The following is a 23,247-nucleotide window of genomic DNA, read 5'->3' as shown; positions in this document are numbered from 1 at the left end:
GAATCGAACCTGCGTCCCTGGCACTGTGAGGCAGCGGTGCTAACCATGTGCCACCGTGCCGCCCCATTGGACATTGGACTACAGTTGACTTGAGCTGCACATGTACCAGGAACACCTAAGCAACAAGGGTGGGTGGTACAACGCACTCGCTGTTCAAGATGTGAGGGTAAACAGAGAATGGGATTTGATTTTGAAATTGGAATTTGGATAGGGGCAGACAGGCTGTGGGAAGGAGACAGTGACTGGGCCGCCACCTGCATAACACCCAGCAGAATCGTTTCAGGAACACACCTCAGGCACTGAGGTGCAGCTGGAGTGCGCAACCGCCAGGTGAAACTCACCTGGAACTGCCCTGGGCTCTGGGAAACTGCTACTGCTGTGTTTGTCCCTCTGTCTCTCTCTGTCTCTCTGCTACCACTGACAATCATGGGGACCCCGGCACGGAAAGGTTTTTACAGGCAAGATATTAACAAGACGATCTGGGAAGTGCCGGTCGGGTACAGCGAGCTTACTCCCATAGGATCAGGGGCTTACGGGAGCGTGTGGTAAGTGAGGAGTGCAATTCTAGAGACCACTGTGATTTTGCTTAGATACCTCTCAATGCGCTGGCTTCACGCAAAATTTAGGGTTTAAATACGGAGACCTCTGGTTTGGAGCTGAAAGGGTAATTTTCAGAAACGTTGGGATTTAGAACAATAAAACTTCTTAAAGGCAACAAACATTGCTACAAAATATTAGTACAATACACTGAGACAGCATACGATTGTATTAAACTGCTGTCAGATACTGGTGTATTTGTATAGGGCGGTGAAGTGTTTGTGTGGCCGAGGATGCAAATAATTTATAATAAAATCAATGACTTGTAAGAATGAGATGACCATTAGAACTCGACTAGCAATTTTGCAACCAGGTTCACTGTGATTCTCAGCGAAAGGCTTGGTAAATCTCCCTGTACCTCACCCCTACGCCTCCATTCAGAGAGAAAGACATGGGGTTGGGTCTCAGCCTCTGAGAGTTTGCAACCTATCGACTATCTTTTAAAATGGGAAATATTACCAACACAAGTCATAACAAAGGTAGAAATATGTTGGATAAACGCAAAATACTGCGGATGCTGGAATCTGAAACAAAAACAGAAAAATGCTGGAAAATCTCAGTGGGTCTGACAGCATCTGTGGAGAGAGAATCGAGCCAACATTTCGAGTCTAGATGACCCTTTGTCAGAGCTCTAATTTCCCAGCATCTTGCTGTAGAAATATGTTGATTGTTTAAAGTGAGGAGAGGAGTTGGCAATTCCAGTAATTGGGAAAGTTTGCAAACAAGACACGTGGAGATAACACTGACTGAGGCTTTAGCAAACTTGCACTATCTAAACAAACTATATATCTGCCTCACCCATTTTAGACTTCAAACTTTGCTATCTCAGGAGTGCTGGCGAAGTCACTGCAGAAATACTGAGGAGAGGCCCATTAAAGCACAGCCACACTTCAGTATCTCATCCAAATATGTCCTGGTTTATGTAGTAAGAAGTTTAACAACACCAGGTTAAAGTCCAGGGTTACATGGACTTTAACCTGGTGTTGTTAAACTTCTTACTGTGTTTACCCCAGTCCAATGCCGGCATCTCCACATCCTGGTCTATGTAGCCATTGAGACATCCCAAGTCACCCCCCCCCCCCCCATTCTTTAATGGGATGTGAGTGTCACTAACAAGACCCAACATTTTTGAGGAAATGACAAAGGTGATTGATGAGGGTAGGGCAGTGGATGTTGTCTACCTGGACTTCAGTAAGGCCTTTGACAAGGTCCCTTATGGCAGACTGGTACAGAAGGTGAAGTCGCATGGGATCAGAGGTGAGCTGGCAAGAACTGGCTCGGTCATAAATGACAGAGGGTAGCAGTGGAAGGGTGCATTTCTAAATGGAGGTCTGTGACTAGTGGCATTCCTCAGGGATCAGTGCTGGGACCTTTGCTGTTTATAATATATATAAATGATTTGGAGGAAAATGTAACTGGTTTGATTAGTAAGTTTGTGGACGACACAAAGGTTAGTGGAATTGCGGATAGTGATGAGGACTGCCAGAGGATACAGCAGGATATAGATCGGTTGGAGACTTGGGCGGAGAGATGGCAGATGGAGTTTAATCTGGACAAGTGTGAGGTAATGCATTTTGGAAGGTCTAATACAGATGGGAAATATACAGTGAATGGCAGAACCCTAAAGAGTATTGATAGGCAGAGGGATCTGGGTGTACAGGTACACAGGTCACTGAAAGTGGCAACGCAGGTGGAGAAGATAGTCAAGAAGGCATACGGCATGCTTGCCTTCATCGACCAAGGCATTGAGTTAAAAAATTGGCAAGTCATGTTGCAGCTTTATAGAACCTTAGTTAGGCCGCACTTGGAATATAGTGTTCAATTCTGGTTGTGGAGGCTTTGGAGAGGGTACAGAAAAGATTTACCAGGATGTTGCCTAGTATGGAGGGCATTAACTATGAGAAGAGGTTGGAGAAATTTGGTTTGTTCTCACTGGAACGACGGAGGTTGAGGGGCAATCTGATAGAAGTCTACAAGATTATGAAGGGCATGGACAGAGTGGATGGTCAGAAGCTTTTTCCCAGGGTGCAAGAGTCAATTACTCGGGGGCACAGGTTTAAGGTGCGAGGGGCAAGGTTTAAAGGAGATGTACGAGGCAAGATTTTTACACAGAGGGTGGTGGGTGCCTGGAACTCACTGCTGGGGGAAGTAGTGGAAACAGATACGATAATGACTTTTAAGGGGCGTCTTGGCATATACATGAATAGGATGGGAATAGAGGGATATGGTCCCCGGAAGAGTAGGAGGTTTTAGTTCAGACGGGCAGCATGGTCGGTGCAGGCATGGAGGGCCGAAGAGCCTGTTCCTGTGCTGTAATTTTCTTTGTTCTTTATTCTTTATTTGTTTCCCATCCCTAATTGCTCTTGAACTGAGGACAACCACATTGCTGTGGGTCTGGAATCGCATGTAGGCCAGACCAGGTAAGGATGGCAGATTTCCTTCCCTAAAGAGTATTAATGAACCAGATTAGCTTTTTTTTAAAAGAACAACAATTGACTCAATTCCAGCCTTATTAATTAACTTTAAATTCCATCAGTTGCCACGTTGGGATTTGAACGCATGTCCCTCAGACATTAGCCTGCTCATATAGATTACCAGTTTAGTGATATTACCACGATGCCATCATCTCCCCTGGAATATTCATGTGGGCGGCACAGTGGCACTGCTGCCTCACAGTGCCAGAGACCCAGGTTCAATTCCAGCCTTGGGTGACTGTCTCAGTGGAGTTTGCATGTTCTCCCCGTGTCTCTTCTGGGTTTTCCAGTTTCCTGCCACATGTGCAACTTAGGTTGATTGGCCATGCTTAGTGTCTCAGGTTAGGGGAAAATATGTGTGGTTACAGGGTTAGGGTTTGAGTGGGATGCTCTGTTGGAGAGACGGTGCAGACTCGATGGGCCAAATGGTCTCTTTCTGCACTGTAGGGATTCTATGATTCGAAGTTCAATAGAACGACAGACTACAATACAACACTACATTCTGCACCCTCTCCTTTCAATCACCCCTATGTACCTAGCTGTGCAGGTTAGGTGGATTGGTCATACTAAATTGCCCCTAAGTGTCCCAAGATGTGTAGGTTAGGGGGATTAGCAGGGTAAATACATCGGTTACGGGGATAGAGCCTGGGTAAAATACTCTGTCAGAGAGTCAGTACAGACTTTGTGGGCTGAATGGCCTCTTCTACACTGTAGAGATTCTATGATTCCAGCTGTGCCTCTTCTTCAGTTTGAACCTGTGTCCCCTTGTATTACTGTATGGTGCAGTTTGAACCAAGTGTTTCATGTTTAACCTTCCTGTACACTCATTTGTGTTTGCAGTTTGGAGCATTGGGAAAGATCAGGGTTGAAGTCAATGGTTGTGTCATTGATGAGTAACAGGAGATGTATTATTCAAAGCTACTTTGTAGAACAGAGATGCCTTCAGTACGATTTACCAGCAGTCAAGCTCACAGCAAACCATGTCACAGTAACACCAACACTGTTATATTTGGAGTAACAATGTCCCATTATCACTTATGCAAGCTCATGCCAAAATATTAAAAAATGTTCCAATAGTACTGATAGAAGGAGGGTAATGCTCCTGGAGTGGTTATGAGCTCACAGCATAACGATCGAGAGTTCAATAAATCTGCTCATTTGTAGCTGTCACCAAAGCAATTCAGTGTGGAAGCTTCTGGATTGTTGTGCCAACCCAGCTGCTCAAGTGAAGGCCTTCAAGGAAAGGGACCTGCCACCTCAACTGGCACGTATCAACAGTTCTTGTGCAATTGACCCTTAATGCCCTCTGAAATGCCTACTGAACCATTACCCAGTAGAGCTTCACAGGGCAACAAGTTGCCCATACCCTAGAATGTACTTTTTTAAGTCAGGGTGAAATTATGCATCTTTAAAAGAAGGGTTGCATGCAAATTTATTCACTGATATTGTCCAATATTTCGATCAGAACATAGACTAATGTCCAAGGATGTGTGGGTTAGGTTGATTGGCCATGCTAAATTGCCCCTTAATGTCAGGGGTATTAGTGGGGTAAATATGTGGGGTAACTGGGATAGGACCTGGGTGCGATTGTTGTCAGTGCAGGCTCAATGGGCTGAATGGGCTCCTCCTGCACTGTTGGGATTCTATGATAATGCCCCATATAACCAGCTACCCAGTATGACACATGGTCTAACTTGGGTCCTACATTATGCACCCAGTCGGATATCCAACATGATCTCAGGTTACCTAGAACATAACAGTAGCAGAGTGGGTGGGCTAGATTGGATCCAAGTTAAAATCCCACAACACCAGCTAGGGGAAATTTAAATTCAATTAATTAAATAAATCTCAAATGAAAGAAGTACTTGTAGAAAGGATCAAAGGAAAAACTCCATTTAATAGTCTAAGGATTTGTTTTACCTCAGCGCCTTTCCATTTACAGCAGAGTAAGCAACTGACAAAGTGTTATCTGATAGCAGAAAATCAGTTAGTTGGTTCTAATTTTACTGTGTTGTGCTTCGTATTGTGTTCCTTAGACCTTTGTATGCATTTTCTCCTCCGAGTGACAGGTAACTACACTGGAATGGAACCTGTGTTAATACCACTTTGCAATGAAGTGTGAAAAACAACAAGATTCTGCCTCTTTCTTCTGCACTGTGTGTGGACCCAGTTTGACATAGAGCCATAGAGTGCAGAAAGGGCCCTGCGAGTCAAATGTTGCCTTGATGTCAAGGGCAGTCATTCTCTGGAGCTCAGTTCTTTTCTCCATGTTTGAACCAAGGCTGTAAAGGCGTCAGGAGCTGTGTGGCCCTGGTGAAACCCAAATTGGGTGTCAGTGAGCAAGTTATTGCTAAGCGAGTGCCTCTTGATTGCATTGTTGATGACCCACCAATTTACGGATGATCGAGAGTAGACTAGTGGCTATTAATTGGCCAGGTTGTATTTATCCAGCTTTTTCTGTACAGGACATATCTTGGCAGGACTGCAGAACTTAGATCTGATCCATTGGTTGTGGAATTGCTTAGCTCTGTCTATTACTTGCTGCATATGCTGTTTGGCATGCAAGTACTCCTGTGTTGTAGCTTCACCAGGTTGACACCTCATTTTTAGGTATGCCTGCTGTTCCTCCTGGCATGCCCACCTGCACTCTTCATTGTACCAGAGTTGATCCTCTTGATTAATGGAAATGGTAGAGTGGGGGATATGCGTGGCCATGAGGTTGCAGATTGTGGTCGAATGCAATTTTCCTGCCGCTGATGGCTAACAGCGCCTCACAGTTGCCCAGTCTTGAGTTGCTAGATCTGTTCAAAATCTATTCCATTTAGTACGGTGATAGTGCAACACAATATGATGCAGTGTATCCTCATTGTGAAGACAGGGCTTCATCTCCATAAGGACTGTGCAGTGGTCACTCCTACCAATACTTTAAAGTTGATTTATTCGTGCCACAAGTAGGTTTACATTAACACTGCAATGAAGTTACTGTGAAAATCCCCTAGTCGCCACATTCTGGTGCCTGTTCGGGTACACTGAGGGAGAATTTAGCATGGCCAATGCATTTAACCAACACGTCTTTTGGACTGTGGGAGGAAACCGGAGAACCTGGAGGAAACCCACACAGACACGGGGAGAACGTGCAAACTCCACACAGACAGTGACCCAAGCTGGGAATCAAACCTGGCTCCCTGGCGCTATGAGGCAGCAGTGCTAACCACTGTGATTGATCTGCGGCAGGCAGGTTGATGAGGAACATAGAAACATGGAAGATAGGAGCAGGCGGAGACCATTTGGCCCTTCGAGCCTGCTCCGCCATTCATTACGATCATGGCTGATCATCCAACTCAATAGCCTAATCCTGCTTTCTCCCCATAAGCTTTGATCCCATTCGCCCCACCTGCCGCAGTCCCAGTCCAGCAGCTATGCCCTTCAGGACCCTGCCAGCTCAGTCAGAAGAGGTGCTACCTAGCCATTCCTGGTGATCAACATTGAAGACCCCCACCCAGATTAAAGACTTTGTGACCCCCCCCCCCCCCCCCCCCCCCACACACACAGTAATGCAGTGCAGATTGTCAATTCACCAATATTCTGCACCCTTGCCGCCCTCAGTGCTTCCTCCAAATGGTGTTCAACATGGAGGAGTACTGATCCATCAGCTGAGGAGTGGGGGGTGCGGGAGAGAACAGTAGGTGGTAATCAAAAGAAGGTTTCCTTTCTTGTGTTTGACCTGGTGTCATGAACAAGTTGCAGGACCTCTTCATCAGTCTGCAAGCCTGATATTCTGCTTCTTGTTTCTACTCTGTTCAGTTCAGCTATTGACCTGAAGACAGGTGATAAAGTGGCAATGAAGAAATTGCACCGACCGTTCCAATCTCTAATGCATGCCAAGCGAGCATATCGGGAGCTGCGACTGCTCAAACACAACAAACAGGAAAATGTGAGTGAAGACTGGCCAGCTTTAGCTAATGAAGCCTCAGCATTTCAATTAACATGTCGTCTGTTCAGACCTATTCCATGTTTTTTTTAAATCAGTCTTTTCTGTTTGCAGGTAATTTGTCTGCTCAATGTCTTTTCACCAGAAGATTATCTACACACATTCCAGAGCTTGTGAGTACATGCAGCATGGTTGAAGAAAAATGTTCTCTTTGTGGTTACCTGCTCGGTCTTGCAAAGCTCCATAAGCAGCAGTAGAAAGTCGGGATATTTATTTATGTTCTCAGGCCTTCTCTACATTTATTGCTCAGTTGCAAATCTCCACTGCATCATTGGTCACAAAGTAAAATCCTTTATCGTTCCTACAGGCAAGTGATCAGAACTGACGAGAGGCATTGGCCATGCTAAATTGACCCTCAGTGTCAGTGGGATTAGCAGGGTAAATACATGGGGATAAGGCCTGGGTGGGATTGTTGTCGGTGCAGGCTTAATTGGCCGAATGGCCTCCTTCTGTACTGTAGGGATTCTGTGATTACCCACTACCCCGTGCACTATTTAATGGCTGTTTTTGAGCTGCGGGGGTTAGGTGGTCAGCCAGCCGCCTACCCACACAAACCTCCCCATTCTGTTCCCACTCGCCAACCAATTGTGAACACCTTTGCTGTGCTGTCCCATTGAACCCTGCATTGAACTAAAACCTCCGTACTCAGTCCGTCACCACTGTTTCATCGGAAGGAACTCTTCAAATGCATACAATAATAATATAACAAAACTTACTCCAACTTATAAATCAAAGAAAGGGTTTAATCAAGGAACTTCATTACTCCAAACTTGGGGCCTCGCCCTGGGCCACTCCAAGCTCTCCACAATTCCCAACAGGTTCTTATTTATGGTGAGTCAGCTGGTCAGCTGACCATCACATCATTCTGTAATTGGTTCCATGGTTTACTGGGTCAGCTAACCCTTACACCTTGTTACCATTGGTCACATTACATCCAATACAAAGTTGTCACCGGTTACATTCTTACAACCAAGACCATCTATTTTCACCTTCAGAGCATTCTCTTCCCTCTGCCTGCTTCCTCACATGCTGCTGAATCCCTCATCAATGCTATTGCCACCTCCAGGTTCAATGCCTTGTCAACTTGTCACTCAAGGAATTAATCAGAGGCCCAGGCCAAATCTCTGGAGACAGGGGTTCAAATCCCACCGCGGCAGCTGGTGGAATTTAAATTCAGTTAACAAATTTGGAATAGAAAGCTAGTCTCAGTGATGGTGAACATGGGTGCATGGTGGCATAGTGGTTAGCATTGCTGCCTCACAGTGCCAGGGGCCCGGGTTGAATTCCCAGCTTGGGTTACTGTCTGTGCGGAGTTTCCCCGTGTCTGCGTGGGTTTCCTCTGGGTGCTCCGGTTTCCTCCCACAGTCCGAGAGACGTGCTGGTTAGGTACATTGGCTATGCTAAATTCTCCCTCAGTGTACCCAAACAGGCAGCGGAGTGTGGCAACTAGGGGATTTTCACAGTAACTTCATTTCAGTGTCAATGTAAGCCTACTTGTAACAAAAACTTTATCCTTTAGGGAAGGAAATCTCTCGTTCTTACCTGGTCTGGCCTACATGTGACTCCAAATCCACAGCAATGTGGCTGACTTATAACTGCTCTCTGAAATGATCAGGCGAGCCACTCAGTTCAAGGGCAATTAGGGATGGGCAACAAATGCTGGCTTTGCCAGTGACACCCACATCCCATGCAAGGATAAAGGACAAAATAAGGGTCTCCTATTGCTCCCTTCATCAGCCTTCCATGCTCCATTCAACATAAACTTCAACATGTCTGATGTTCAGTCACTCAGATTCGATGTGGTTCTTCTGCCTGTCAACATCCTCCATTGGATTCAAAATTTTCATTTTTCTTTACTAACTCCATGCAGCCCCAACCCCTTAAGGCCTCCTCACCACCGCCCCCCCCAAATCCAACCTCCCCCCGCCCCCCCCTCCCACTCCTTATCACTGCATTCTCCTCCAGTCTCGCATCCCAGCCCATGTCCTCTAAGCTCTCAGGCAAATCTTTCAGTTGTCTTGGCTTCATGTCTCGGCCCAGTTGGCCACCTCGCATCACTTTCAAACATACCTCCTTAATGCCTTCAGTCATTACCCATCAGGGACGGCACGGTGGCACATTGGTTGGCACTGCTGCCTCACTGCACCAGGGACCCAATTCCAGCCTTGGGTGACTGTCAGTGTGGAGTTTGCACTTTGTCCCCGTGTCTGCATGGGTTTCCTCTGGGTGCTCCAGTTTCTTCCCACGCTGCAAGGATGTGCGGGTTAGGTTGATTGGCTTTGTTAAATTGACCCTAGTGTCAGGGGGATTTGCAGGGTAAATATGTGGGGTTATGAGAATAGGGCCTGGGTGGGATTGTTGGTGATACAGGCTCGATGGGCTGAATAGCCTCCTTCTGCACTGGAGGGATTCTATGATTCTATTCTATGATTCTATCTCTTCCGCTCACACTCAAAACCTGCTAATGGTCATATCTAATGCCTTTGCAAAGTTTTATCGCGTGTAACTGATGCGAAAACACCCAATGGAGGGCAAGGAAGAAAAATAACTTGACCTTTCAGACTTGACTTTTCTCGTTCTATCCCTCCCCATCTGTCTTTCATTTTCTCTCTCACTCACTCATTTTCATGCTTTCTTTCAGCAAAGTGGTACACAATGATCTGACTGTCTGTAGTTTTGGAATATAGATTAAGAGTTGGGAAACATGATTCCGAGTCTCCCCCTGCCCCCAAGCAGGAATGTGGTGATTACACAAGTAGCAGGAGAATGTGGTGGATTAACAGTGACTCAGTTCCCACATTCCTCTCTGCGGCTTTGCTACAACATGCTGGGAAAGGGCTGATACGCATGATGTGAGGACAAGCCAAAGGCACAATCTGAACAGACTTGCATGAGTCTGATTTTAAGATCATGATAATTAGCATCAATTAATATCTCCTCTCCCACCAGTTTTCTTACACTCACCTTATATGTAAGTGCATGTTGAGCTGCAGTTTAATTGTAGCTAAGGTGACTTCCTAAGTTTATAGTGTGAGCCCTGTCGGTAGGGTATTTGACCTTTGGGACATCACATCTTAATCCAAGCCCATCTTCAGAGGTGGCACGGTGGCAAAGTGGTTCGCACTGCTGCTTCACAGGGAGCTGGGTTCGATTCCCGGCTTGGGTCATTCTCTGTGTGGAGTCTACACATTGTCCCTGTGTCTGTGGGTTTCCACCGGGTGTTCCAGTTTGCTCCTACAGTCCGAAAGATATGCTGGTTAAGTGCATTGGCTATGCTAAATTCTCCCTCAGTGTACCCGAAGAGGCGACTAGGTGATTTTCACAGTAACTTCATTGCCATGTTAATGTAAGCCCACTTGTGACACTCATAACTAAATTTAACTTTTGGCAATCATTTTGCCTTGTGATCCTGATTTGATTTGATTTGATTTATTATTGTCACATGTATTAGCATACAGTGAAAAGTATTGTTTCTTGAGCACTAAATAGACAAAGCATACCGTTTATAGAGAAGGAAACGTGAGAGTGCAGAATATAGTGTTACAGTCACAGCTAGGGTGGAGAGAAAGCTCAACTTAATGCGAGGTAGGTCCATTCAAAAGTCTGATGGCAGCAGGGAAGAAGCTGTTCTTCAGTCGGTTGGTACGTGACCCTTGGCAAATTAGTCATTTATTTCTCGCCCACCCACTTCTGTGATCTCAGGCACCACTTCCCTGCCAACCTCTGGTTAACTAACAGGATGTGGAGATGCCGGCGTTGGACTGGGGTAAACACAGTAAGAGTTTTAACAACACCAGGTTAAAGTCCAACAGGTTTATTTGGTAGCAAATACCATTAGCTTTTGGAGTGCTGCTCCTTCGTCAGATGGACCTTCGTCAGACCTCCATCTGACGAAGGAGCAGCGCTCCGAAAGCTAATGGTATTTGCTACCAAATAAACCTGTTGGACTTTAACCTGGTGTTGTTAAAACTCTTACTGTAACTAACAGGAGCCAGGGACTTTATCGTTCCTTCTGGCTCTGTTGCCCACAGGCTAAATTCGCTGACTTGTTTATTATGAGTTGCAGTGGAGCATGGGGATAATTTTGGTAATTACTTTTGGCACATTTTCTTGACAAACCAGGTTCTATACCGACAATAAAGGAAAAGCAGCCCCAAGCAGACCCAAGTGTAAGATGGCAATTTATAGCCACTCAGGTCGTGTACCTAAAGCAGCCAAACTACAGGCTCCGTCTGAACAGAAACAAAGTTTAAGTATTAAAGAGCAAATATGTGGAGAGACGGGATAAGCTAGAATTGTTTGGCTTTAGAGCAGAGCAGGTTAAAGGGAGATTTAATACGGGTGTTCAAAACTATATGGATTTTGATAGAGTAAATAATGAGAAATTGTTTCTGTTGGCAGGAGGGTGGGAAAGCAGGGGGCACTGATTTGCAATCACTGGCAAAAGAAACAGAGAGACTAGGATAATTTATTCTGCACAATGAATTGTGATCATAGAATTCCTACAGCGCAGAAGGAGGCCATTCGGCCCATCGAGTCTCCACCAACCACAATCCCACCCAGGCCCTATCCCCATAATCCTACTTATTTACCCTGCTAACTGACACTAAGGGGCAATTTAACATGGCCAATCAACCTAACCCGCACATCTTTGGAGAGTGGGAGGAATCCGGAGCGCCCGGAGGAAACCCACGCAGACACGGGGAGAATGTGCAAACTCCACACAGACAGTGACACAAGCCGGGAATCGAACCCAGGTCCCTGGCAGCAGTGCTAATCACTGTGTCACCATGCTGCCCCATCTGAATGCACTGCCTGAAAGTGTGGTGGAAATAGAAAAGTAACTTTCAAAGCAAATTTGAATATATATATGTAAAGGCGATACTTGCAAGGTGTTAAGGTACCGATCGGAAACCCAACTAGACCCCAGCAATTTCTTCTATTTTAGCATTAGTGTGAGGATAAGGTGTTTTACTCAAGGTGTGATTCTACTGACATGTTGGGAAGCTTTTATCAAACAAACTTTATTTAACAATACAGTTTGACTATAACAAATGAAGTAGCTTAACTTTTACCAATTTAAATACTTAAACATGACAAGATACAATTCTTAACTGCTTATCTATCTCTATTCATTCCAATTCAAGCAATATTCCTCTTATAGACTTAAACTCCTCTTCAAAGTCAGTTAGCAACACACAGTCTTACATGCTTGTACTTGGGCTGCCAGTCCTTGAGCCTCCAGAATACCTCTGAAGGGAGAGAGGCAGAGAGAGATGCATTGAGCAGGTCCCAAACAGCAGCCTCCAAAGAGAGAGAGAGAGACCTCTTGCTCCTTTCAGAACCTGTCAGTAATTGCCTGTTTTTTCCCTCTAAGCTTTGCTCCTCCTCTTAAGCACATGATCCTCTCCGTCAACCTAATCAAAACCCTCCTCTGAAACCCCAGGAGAAAAACCAAATAAACAAAAATGCATTTTTCAGATTAAAACAAACACAGATAAAATCAATCATTAGCCTGCGTTCTCAGCATGGGAGCTGCCTGTTTTGTAGACAAATTAGCGCCGTGTAAAACAGTGCTGAATTTTAAACATACTCCTCACAAGAAACATGCTAGGAACACATTTCTTAAAGGCACAGTATCATCACAAAGGGTAACAGAGAAAGAGCAGGGAGATTAAACTCTTTATAAAGGCACAATGCAGCAGATGACCACCTTGTGTGCTATATGATTCCATGATATCTATTCCTCCTCCCTGGCTTGCTGGAGGCACTGATCTCCTTCCTGCAGAACAGTTCGATGGGTGCTGGTTGTCCTCGGAACAAGCGGCCACGATTCATCTACACGTCTCGTGGGAGGGTGTCAGCAAGTTTCCAATTGTTGGGAAATCTGTCTCACTTCCCCAGTATCCATTACCTTACATTCCCAGGAGGGTTACTGGGAAAGTTTCATCCTTGTTTCCAAGTTCCTCCATGGCCTTACCACTCCCTTTTTCAGTGAACCCTCCAGCCTGACGGCACTCTGAGACTATAATGTACCGTCAATTCTGACCTCTATGCACTTCCCCAGTATTCATTGCTTCACCGTTTGTTTGTTTTTTCATTCATGGGACATGGGCGTCACTGGCTGGCCAGCATTTATTGCCCAGCATTGAGGGCATTTGAGAGTCAACCACATTGATGTGGCTCTGGAGTCACATATAGGCCAGACCAGGTGAAGACAGCAGATTTCATTCCCTAAAGAACATTGGTCATTCATCAAAGCATTTAGACAGTTACATGGGTAAGATGGGTATAGAGGGATATGAGCCAAATGCAGGCAATTGGAACTAGCTGAGTGGTTAAAAAAAAGGACAACAGGTCTGTTTCCATGCTGTAAACCTCTATGCCTCCAGTGAATGAGATGGGTTTTCTTCCGACAATCGTTTCATGGTCATCAGTAGATTCTTAATTCCAGATATTTTTTATTAAATTCAAATTCCACCACCTGCCGTGGCAGCATTTGAACCCTGGTTCCCAGAACATTAGTTGGGTTTCTGGATTAATAGTCCAGCGATAATACCACTAGGCCATCGCCTCCGGCTGTGTTTTTAGTTGTCTAAGCCTGAGGTTCTGGAACGCCCTTCCTTACCTACTCCACCTTTCTATACAAATCTCCTCCTTTATGATGCACTTAAAAGCTTACCTCTGAAAAATCTTTAATCACCTGTTCTAAAATGGCCTTCTGTGTTTCCATATCAGATTTTGTTTGGCAATGCTCCTGTGAAGCACTGCGGCATGTTTTATATTAATGTTGTTATATAAATGCAAAATGATGCTGTTGTTGGGTATAGATCAAATAAATAAGCATAAATTGGGGACTGAATGTAACATCCACTTGGTCTATTTGGCTAATAATAAATTTTTCACCAAAGTCACTGGGACATGTATGTTATTTTTAATTGTGATAAGACATGAAATCCATGCAGAAAATAATGAGTTAATTAATTAAAATCTCATTAAACAAGCAAATGGAAGTGTTTACTTTTCACAAATAACATTCTGGGGCGGCACAGTAGCACAGTGATTAGCACTGCGGCCTCACAGCTCCAGGACCTGGGTTTGATTCCAGCCTTGACTGACTCTCTGTGTGGAGTTTACATGTTCTCGCCGTGTCTGTGTGTTTCCTCCGGGTGCTCCGGTTTCCTCCCACAGTCCAAAGATGTACACGTTAAGTGGATTGGTCATGCTACATTGTCTCCAAGTGTCCCAATATTATGTTAGGGGAATTAGCGGGTTAAATGTGTGGGGATACGGGGATAGGGCCTGGGTAAGATGCTCTAGTGGAGAGTTGGTGCCGACTAGTTGGGCCAAATGGCCTCCTTCTGCACTGCATGGATTCTATGGGCCCTGTTTTTACCATTTTGATTCTAAGTGCTGGGCAGACTTGAAACTGGGAGTGTTTCAGATCTGATTTTCAGACCCGTTCTCAGGTGCCTCCATACGCAGTCTGCCTGCAAAAATACCAGCGATTCCGAATCGCGCTGCAGAAGCCTGTGGGCGGGGCTTAACGTGCCTGAAATCCTGCAGCTCCGATCGGCGCCTCCAACTGCGCATGTGCAGAAAAAAAAAGATAGAATGCTCCTCCCCTGCCACATCTGTCCTGGGCTGGGTAATGCCTCCCCCTGGCCCCCACGGACATTGTCCCACCCCCACAACATTACTGACCGCCTTATCCCCCCACCTCCCTGCCACCCAGACCGATCATGGGCCCTTCCCCCTCCTTTCCCCCCCACTGATCTCAAGCAGAATGACAGCGGACCCCCTTTCACCCCCACCGACCTCAAGCAGAGTGGTGCCGACCCACCTTACCCACCCCCCCCCCCCCACCCCTACCGATCTCAAGCAGAGAGCCGTTGGACGCTCAGCACTTACTTCCTCACTAACCCTCACTGATGGACTGCCCGAATCGGACTTATATGGAGCATGTCTGTTCGCGCCAATTCCAGATGGGCGAACGTGGTGGTAAAGGGGGAAGTGCCGGTAGGCTGGGTGTGCAGTTCATTAAGTCAATTTAAAAGCATGCAAATGCATTTAAATGGCCGTCGCACCCGTTTCGAGCACAGTCCCGATTACGGCCATTTTTGGGTCTCGGTAAAGAGGGAACCAACGCAGAGGCGGGCGCAAATCATGCTACTCGCCTCACGCCCTACTTTACCGAGTTTTTGTGCTCAAAAACGGGTGTAACATGATGATGAAATCAGGCCCTATGATTCTCAGTCCTTGAACGCACTTCCATAATTTTTATCTAGTACTCATAGATCAGATATAAAAATAGAGGTTATTATATATTCAAAAATAATAAAGATTATGAAAAAGTTTATTTATTAGTGTCACAAGTAGGCATTAACACTGCAATGAAGTTATTGTGAAAATCCCATAGTCGCCACACTCCGGCGCCTGTTCAGGTACACTGAGGGAGAATTTAGCATGGCCAATGCATCTAACCAGCACGTCTTTCGGACTGGGGGAGGAAACCGGAGCACCCGGAGGAAACCCACGCAGACACAGGGAGAATCTGCAGACTTCACACAGACAGTGACCCAAGCTGGGAATTGAACCCAGGTCCCTGGCACTGTGAGGCAAATAAACCTTTATTTCCATACATAGAATATATGAATGTGTTTTAAAACTTGGCTGACTGAAGTTGTTGGAGTAAATGTGGATGCTCATCCCTCTGTGTGTTAATTCTATTCACAGTTACCTGGTGATGCCGTTTGTGGAGCGGGACCTCAGTCATATCATGAAGAAACAGAAACTCTCGGAGAACGTGGTGGTGTTTCTTCTTTACCAGATTCTCCGTGGGCTGAAGGTGAGGAGAAGGAGAGTTGAATGAGGTAGATTCTCAGAGAAGGACAAAGGCTGGTCCAGCCTCAAGCACACTTGTAATCATAACTGGTGGCTCTTTGGAGTGAGGAGAGAAAGAAGCTTCAGTGTTGACAAATGCATCTCTGGCCTGGATCTAGCTCTGCACAATCCCAACCTACTTTAGTTCCTTGGGGATAATAACGGCTTCAACACCAGACAGGGGCCTACATAAGATACTGATGATTAGTGGGTGCTGGACACAATGGTAATGCCCAACCGATAGATTTTATTGCTTTTCTCCTGCGGATATTTTGCATCCCCGATCTCACCTGGAGGGATTTGACACCTTACTGGGTTCCAGTTCTATGGGTGCTCAGCATCGTCCTCCTGTAGCTCATCCAGTGTTCCTGTGCAAGACTGAATGCTGTTTTACATTAGAGAACATTATGCAGGTTCAATCCAGCCCTCACCCAGCAGAGAGGCTGGGGGAGCAGAGTGCCCATCATCTACCCCCCACACTGGAAAAGAGGAAGGTGGCGGAATGCCCTCTCACCTTGGGGCCAATTATGCTGCTTCAGTGGCCAACTGAGAGCCTGGTTCAGCTGCCACTGTCTTTGTACCAGTGGTGGGTGAGCCCTGCACCACACGGGGAGACTGCTTGGAAATTCCTGGCAGCCTGCTTGTGGACTTGGGGTGAGGAGTCTCCTAATCAGGCACTCGGTGGCCTATGAACAGTTCCTCCAGAGACAATGGCTGCCCCATGTCAAAATTTCCTCTGCCGTCATCAACCCTCATTCTCCTTCCTGTGGTCCCCCAGCCCCACATTATGAGGTGTCTTCCCTCACTGCAACTTGAGTTGTTTCTTTTTTAATTAATTTGTGGGACTTGGGCGTCGCTGGCTGGCCAGCATTTATTGCCCATCCCTAGTTGCCCTTGAAACTGGGTGACTCGGCCATTCGAGAGGGCAGTTGAGTCAACCATATTGCTGTGGATCAGAAGTCACATGTAGGCCAGACCAGGTAAGGACGGCAGATTTCCTTCCATAAAGGACATTAGTGAACCAGATGGGTTTTTACGACAATCGACAATGATTTCATGGTCATCAGTAGATTCTTAATTCGAACCTGGGTCCCCAGAACATTAGCTGAGTCTAGCATTAATGCCACTGGGTCATCGCTTCCCTTCATGTTATTTGTTATCTTATGGGGCGGCAGTGTCACAGTGGTTAGCGCTGAGGCCTCACAGCGCCACGGACCCGGGTTCAATTCCAGCATCAGGTCACTGTCTGTGTGGAGTTTGCACATTCTCCCCGTGTCTGTGTGGTTTTCCTCCGTGTGCTCTGGTTTCCTCCCACAGTCCAAAGATGTGCAGGTTAGGTTGATGGGCCATGCTAAATTGACACTTAGTATCGGGGGATCAGCAGGGTAAATATGTCGGGTTACGGGTATACGGCCTGGGTGGGATTGTGGTTGGTGTAGGCTCAATGGGCCGAATGGCCTCCTTCTGTACTGTAGGGATTCTTTGGTTCTATTCTATGAATGTAGTGCAGTCCCAGAGTGGCCAACGCTCCCAGTGGTGCTACCGGCAGTTAAGCCCTGCAACTAGCCAGCAGCTCCTGGAGGCGAACGTGTCTCTTTTAAAGGGATAGCAGCCTGTCGCTGTGTGAGCCTAAAATGTGGCTGGGGTTCCCCAAACAGCTGAGGTGGGGTTGCCCCTGCCTGACATTGGGGCCCTTACAGACCTGGCAAAATTCAGCCCAATATGTGCACAAATTAATCAGTAAGTGAATCAAGAGTCCTGGGGATAAGCCTGGAAAGTGGAGTTGAGGATTATCACATCAGATCGTCATGATCTCATTGAAGGGTGGAGCAGACTCGATGGGCCGAATGGCCTACTTCTCTTGTGTCTTTTGGTCTTATTTCCAACAGGTGTTGCTAGATAGCAGTGAAGAGCAGGAAACCTCTCCGATAATTCCTTTACTAATTCAGCCGTGATTTAATTAAGTGCGCTCCTAAATTCTACAATCGTGTGAAGTAGCAATGCTGCTACTTATTTCAGGATCGCTTATGCACCAGCATGACTCTGGAGGATGTGTGTGACTCTTTGTGCATCCATTTTATTTGTGCTGTACTGTAGTCTTCCACATAGCAGGAAACAGATGTGTCCAGGCAGGTGCGTGGACAGAATTCTCTTTCCTCTGTTACCTTAGCACATTTTTAATTAGCGCAGACGAATCCGCGCAGAACGAAAATCACTTGGAAGGTGTGAGAGTTCCAGAAGGGTGGGCTAACTGATGGCAGCCGTGTTTATATCACTCTGTGGAGTTACTGACATGTTCAATTTAATTCTTCAGGGTTTTACTTCCTCTGAATTTACTCAATTCAGTGATTGTGGTTTAAAACAGAAGGTGAAATGTCTCCCCATTTTCCATTAAAACCCCTCTCGGTCATTCAGCTTCTAATTGTAAGTCTAACTCAATTTCACTATCAATGCTGAGTTGGCCATGGGAACAGATGTCAAAAAGGGAGGAAAAAAAGGGCTTGGAGTGAAAGGGTTTGAAAAGCTTGATGTGAATGAGAAAGGCTTTTTGACGTGTCTGGCAGTGACGGAAGCAGCTCTGGCAGCAAGAAATGTCTAACTCCTTTGTGTCGCGATTTAATCAGCTCTCCAGTTCAGCTGAACTGAAAGGAGCGTGCATGCTAAAGACGGCCCGAGGTCTACCAGTCAGCGTTTTGCACTAACGAAGCCCAACACTTAATTCAGGAAGTTAATTGCCCTGAAATCTCCCTCCAGGTCGATTATGGAACAGGTGTCCTGTGCATTCACACAGTACTCCTGGTTAAAATGGCTGTAATAGTCAGATACCTCTGAGTGCTTGTTAGTCTGCAGACTTTATAAAGGCAAGCATGACCTTTCAACAGATTGCATTGGATCCTTTTTCAAAGAGCTGGTATTTCACACAGATTCTCGTAAATTGTGCCAGACATTAGCACTGGAGAAAGGAAAAGGTGGAAATAAGTGAAAAAAAAGGGAATTAAATGGAATAAAATTATGTGAAGTGGCCTTTTGGGAATAAAATTCAAAAACATGAAATCATAGAATCCCTACAGTGCAGAAGGAGGCCATTTGGCCCATCGAGTCTGCACCGGCCACAATCCCTGTAACACCAAGCATTTACCCTATCTGGTCCCCCTGATACTAAGGGGCAATTTAGCATGGCCAATCCACCTAACCCACACATCTTTGGCCTGTGGGAGGAAACCGGAGGACCCAGAGGAAACCCACGCAGACATGGGGAGAACGTGCAGACTCCACACAGACAGTGACTCAAGCCCGGGAATCGAACCTAGGTCCCTGGCACTGTGAGGCAGCAGTGCTAACCACAGTACCACCATGCTGCCCATGATATGCGAATAGTCATTGATCTAAGTTGTGACTTTCATTTGGGTTCTGCTAGTTGCTGCCTGACATTGCATATTTTGGATAAGACAGTAGAATGGGACAGATTACCAGAAGCATGTTGGAATGAAAGACTTACATTCCTATAGCACAATTCTCGGACGTCTCTTTAAACACCTGAAGTGCAGCAACTAGTAGGGTCCTTTCCCTCAATATTATATCAAAGTGTCAGCTCAGATATTGTAATCAATGTGTGTGGTATGTTATTTCAGACTGTATGTTGTCAATAGTGATCATTTTTTGTAGTATATCCATTTTATAATATTATTATGAATAATATAGGGTGGCACAGTGGTTAGCACTGCTGCCTCATAGCGCCAGGGACCCGGGTTTAATTCCAGCCTCGGGTCACTGACTGTGTGGAGTTTGCACTTTCTCCCGTGTCTGCATGGGTTTCCTCCGGGTGCTCCAGTTTCCTCTCACAGTCCAAAAGATGTGCGGGTTAGATAGATTGGTCATGCTAAATTGATCCTCATGTCAGGGGGATTAGCAGGGTAAATGTGTGGGGTCACGGGAATAGGGCCTGGGTGGGATTGTGGTTGGTACAGACTTGATAGGCTGAATGGCCTCCTTCTGTATTGTAGGGATTCTATGAGCTATGAATATATTATTGTCTTGTACATAGTATCCATTTTACAACATATTTATGAATCATATATTTGTGATCACCATATCACTGTTATCTTGTTAATAACATGCCTGTAGTTATTATGATGACTCTTCAACAGCTGGTTAGCATTACAGATGTAATATGTAAGTACCTCCATTCTCAATATTCAGTAACAAGATGATGGGGCATGTTGCAGTTTTTTTCCTTCTCAAATTTAGGAGTTTGTCTTTTACCAATTCACCACCAGTTTATTGGTGAAAACTGTTCATAAAAGTTCCCAAGTACACAAAGTGTGTATTAGAACTGCAGAAGGAGGCCATTCAGCCCAACAAGTCTGCACTGACTCTCTGACAGATGATCTTACCCAGGCCCTTTCCCCCACCCTATCCCCATAGGGATGGCATGGCCAATCCATCTAACATACACATCTTTGTGCACTAAGGGGCAATTAAACATGGCCAATCCACCTAACCTGCACATCTTTGGACTATGGAAGGAAACCAGAGCACTCGGAGGAAAACCATGCAGACATGGGGAGAACGTGCAAATTCCACACATTCACCCAAGCTGGAATCGAACTTGGGATCCCTGGCGTTGTGAGGCAGCAGTGCTATCCACTGTGCCACCGTACTTCCCTATTTCATCTCTATGAAAGACTCAGAGATCTTCATGTGCAATGGCACAAGTGGAACTCCTTTCCATTCAATCAACACATCCCCCCCAAATCTGAATGTGCTGTGGGCTCCCAAATCCATTCAAAACACTTTCATTTAAAATGCCAATATTGGGCTAGTTATTCACTAAAAAGGAAAACCCTTTCATGTAACGTCCTTCAATGTCAACATGTTTAGGTTTTTACTTTGATATTTACTGATATATTTTCTGATTTTTCACACAGTACATCCATTCTGCTGGGATTGTGCACAGGGTAAGGTACTTTCTTTCATAACACTTTACAGAATTTCCCATTGGGATCCATAGTTGCTCTTGTGAAGAAGAAATGAAATGGCAGATTTCTTTCCTAAAAGGACATGAGTGAACCAAATGGTTTCATAATCATCAAAGAGTTTTAATTCAAGATTTTTACTGAATTCAAATTTCACCATCAGCCGTGGTGGGATTTGAACTAAGGTCCCCAGATCTTACTCTGGATTACTAGTCCAATGACAATACCACTATGCCACTGGCTTAATCCTGGGTAAAAGAATATTTCTGAGTGAATGCAATTCAGTTTACTTAAGAAACATAAGAACTAGGAGCAGGAGTAGGTCATCTGGCCCCTCGAGCCTGCTCCGCCATTCAATAAGATCATGGCTGATCTTTTTGTGGACTCAGCTCCACTTACCCGCCCACTCACCATAACCCTTAATTCCTTTACTGTTCAAAAGTTTATCTATCCTTGCCTTAAAAACATTCAATGAGGTAGCCTCAACTGCTTCACTGGGCAGGGAATTCCACAGATATCCCTGTTAAGCCACAAAAATAAATGTTCTTTGCCACTTTTCAACTCAGCCTCTCCAGATCTGTTTCTTAGTTGGGGATGCTACAAAAAGGATGGTATCATTTCTGCTTTTCCACCAAAACAATGGAAAATCCCTAACAGGAAAATCTGAATTTCGGGTCTCACTGTCTACATTTCTAACTGGAGAATACCAGCTCAAATCTCAGTCCAGACTGACTTGGGGCTCTAATCAGGGGATCCACAGATTAATCTCACATCTCATTGAGAGGAGGTTCCAACCAGATAATCCAGGGTCTAAGCCCAGGTGTTAGCAGGTCCTAAGCAGAGAATCTGAGATTCAATACAAGTCAACTTGAAATCCCTACCATAAAGTGAATTTAAAACCTATGGCCAACTGACTACCACTCTCTACGATAATTGAGAAGAAAAATCTATTTGAACAGTGTTACTGCACATAGCAAATGAAAGATATTGGGGGCGATCTTACCAAAAAAATTCTAAGTGCTGAACGAGTGTGAAAACAGGAGAGAATTGCACCCATTTTTTCACTGAGAGAAAAATTCAAATCTTATGCCACTTAGAGGAAAAAGTGAGGCAAAGTGTGGTTCGCGCCAGTAGGGGTAGTGGACAGAGTGTATTCATGTTAGGAAGTTGGCTGCTTACTGCTAGAGGGTGCCATTGCGCATGTGCATGATCTCCCAGTGCACCAGATGTGAGGCTGATCATGCCGGTAATCCAGTGCCGGTATAGATCTATCCAGGGGATAGATTTAGGGTGAGAGGCAGGAGGTTTTTGAGGGGAAACATTTTCACTCAAAGGGTGTTGGGGATCTGAAACCTATTGCCTGAATGGTGGTGGAGACAGAAATCCTCATCACATTTAAAAAAGTACTTAGATATGCACCTGTAGTGCCAAAAGGTATAAGCTCACAGACTCAGAATTGGAGAGTGAGATTAGGCTGGATTGCTACTCATCAGCTGGTGGGGATATGATGGGCCAAATGGCCCCTTTGCTGATTCTGTGCTAGAAGCTCTGAAAGAAATTGACTTTAATTGTTTCCTTGCAGGACCTGAAACCTAGCAATCTAGCAGTGAACCAGAACTGTGAACTAAAGGTAAGCATACATTTATGAGACTAATTGTACATTTAACTGAACTCAAAGAATAGGGAAGTGCTCAGGATGTCTACTCAATTTAGATTGTTCCCTAAGAATTTAAAGGGGATAAGTTCTGTTTTCTAAAATGTGTAAAAAAAAAGAATCATAAAATCCCTGTACTGCAGAAGGAGGCCATTCGGCCCATTGAGTCTGCACTGACTCTCCCACAGAGCATCTTACCCAGGCCCACTCCTGCTCTATCCCCGCAACCTCGTGTATTTACCCCTCCAATCCCCCTAACGTACACCTCTTGGGACACTAAGGGTCAATTTAGCATGGCCCATCCACCTAACCTGCACATCTTTGGAGTGTGGAAGGAAATCAGAGCACCCAGAGGAAATCCACGCAGACACAGGGAGAATGTGCAAACTTCACACGGACAGTCACCCAAGGCTGGAATTGAACCTTTGGCCCTGGCGCTGTGAGGCCGCAGTGCTAACCACTGTGCCGCCCAATGTCTGCAATTTCCTTTGTTTTTCTGCCCACAAAACCTAATATCCTGCAGGAAGGTGTACGGGATATTTATCAAGGGTTATTGGCGGTAGGTGGAACGTAGAGAACTGAGGCCATAATCAGATCTGCCATGATCTTGTTGAATGGTGGAGAAGACTCAAGTGCCATTTTATTTTTATTCATTTACAGGATGTGGGTGTT

At 45.5% G+C, this 23,247-nt stretch overlaps 1 protein-coding gene across 2 annotated transcripts in view; it reads left to right on the top strand.

Annotated features, from left to right (window-relative positions):
* The first annotated feature begins 354 nt into the window (after positions 1-354).
* Positions 355-23,247, top strand: part of LOC144491663 (mitogen-activated protein kinase 14B) — a 42,668-nt gene continuing 19,775 nt past the window's right edge. Inside the window, exons 1-6 of one of the 2 annotated variants that reach the window (XM_078209823.1) lie at positions 355-497; positions 6,876-7,005; positions 7,117-7,175; positions 15,799-15,910; positions 20,874-20,903; positions 22,504-22,551. In XM_078209823.1, the coding sequence (XP_078065949.1) occupies positions 427-497; positions 6,876-7,005; positions 7,117-7,175; positions 15,799-15,910; positions 20,874-20,903; positions 22,504-22,551 (450 nt within the window). In that variant the 5' untranslated portion in view covers positions 355-426. Of the gene's footprint in view, positions 546-6,875; positions 7,006-7,116; positions 7,176-15,798; positions 15,911-20,873; positions 20,904-22,503; positions 22,552-23,247 lie in introns of both variants that reach the window. The other variant, XM_078209822.1, reaches the window with a different exon arrangement.

Source organism: Mustelus asterias, chromosome 3, assembly GCF_964213995.1.
Source record: "Mustelus asterias chromosome 3, sMusAst1.hap1.1, whole genome shotgun sequence".
Taxonomy (NCBI): domain Eukaryota; kingdom Metazoa; phylum Chordata; class Chondrichthyes; order Carcharhiniformes; family Triakidae; genus Mustelus; species Mustelus asterias.
Note: the sequence above shows the minus strand (reverse complement) of the source record. Positions and strands in the feature narration are given on the sequence as shown.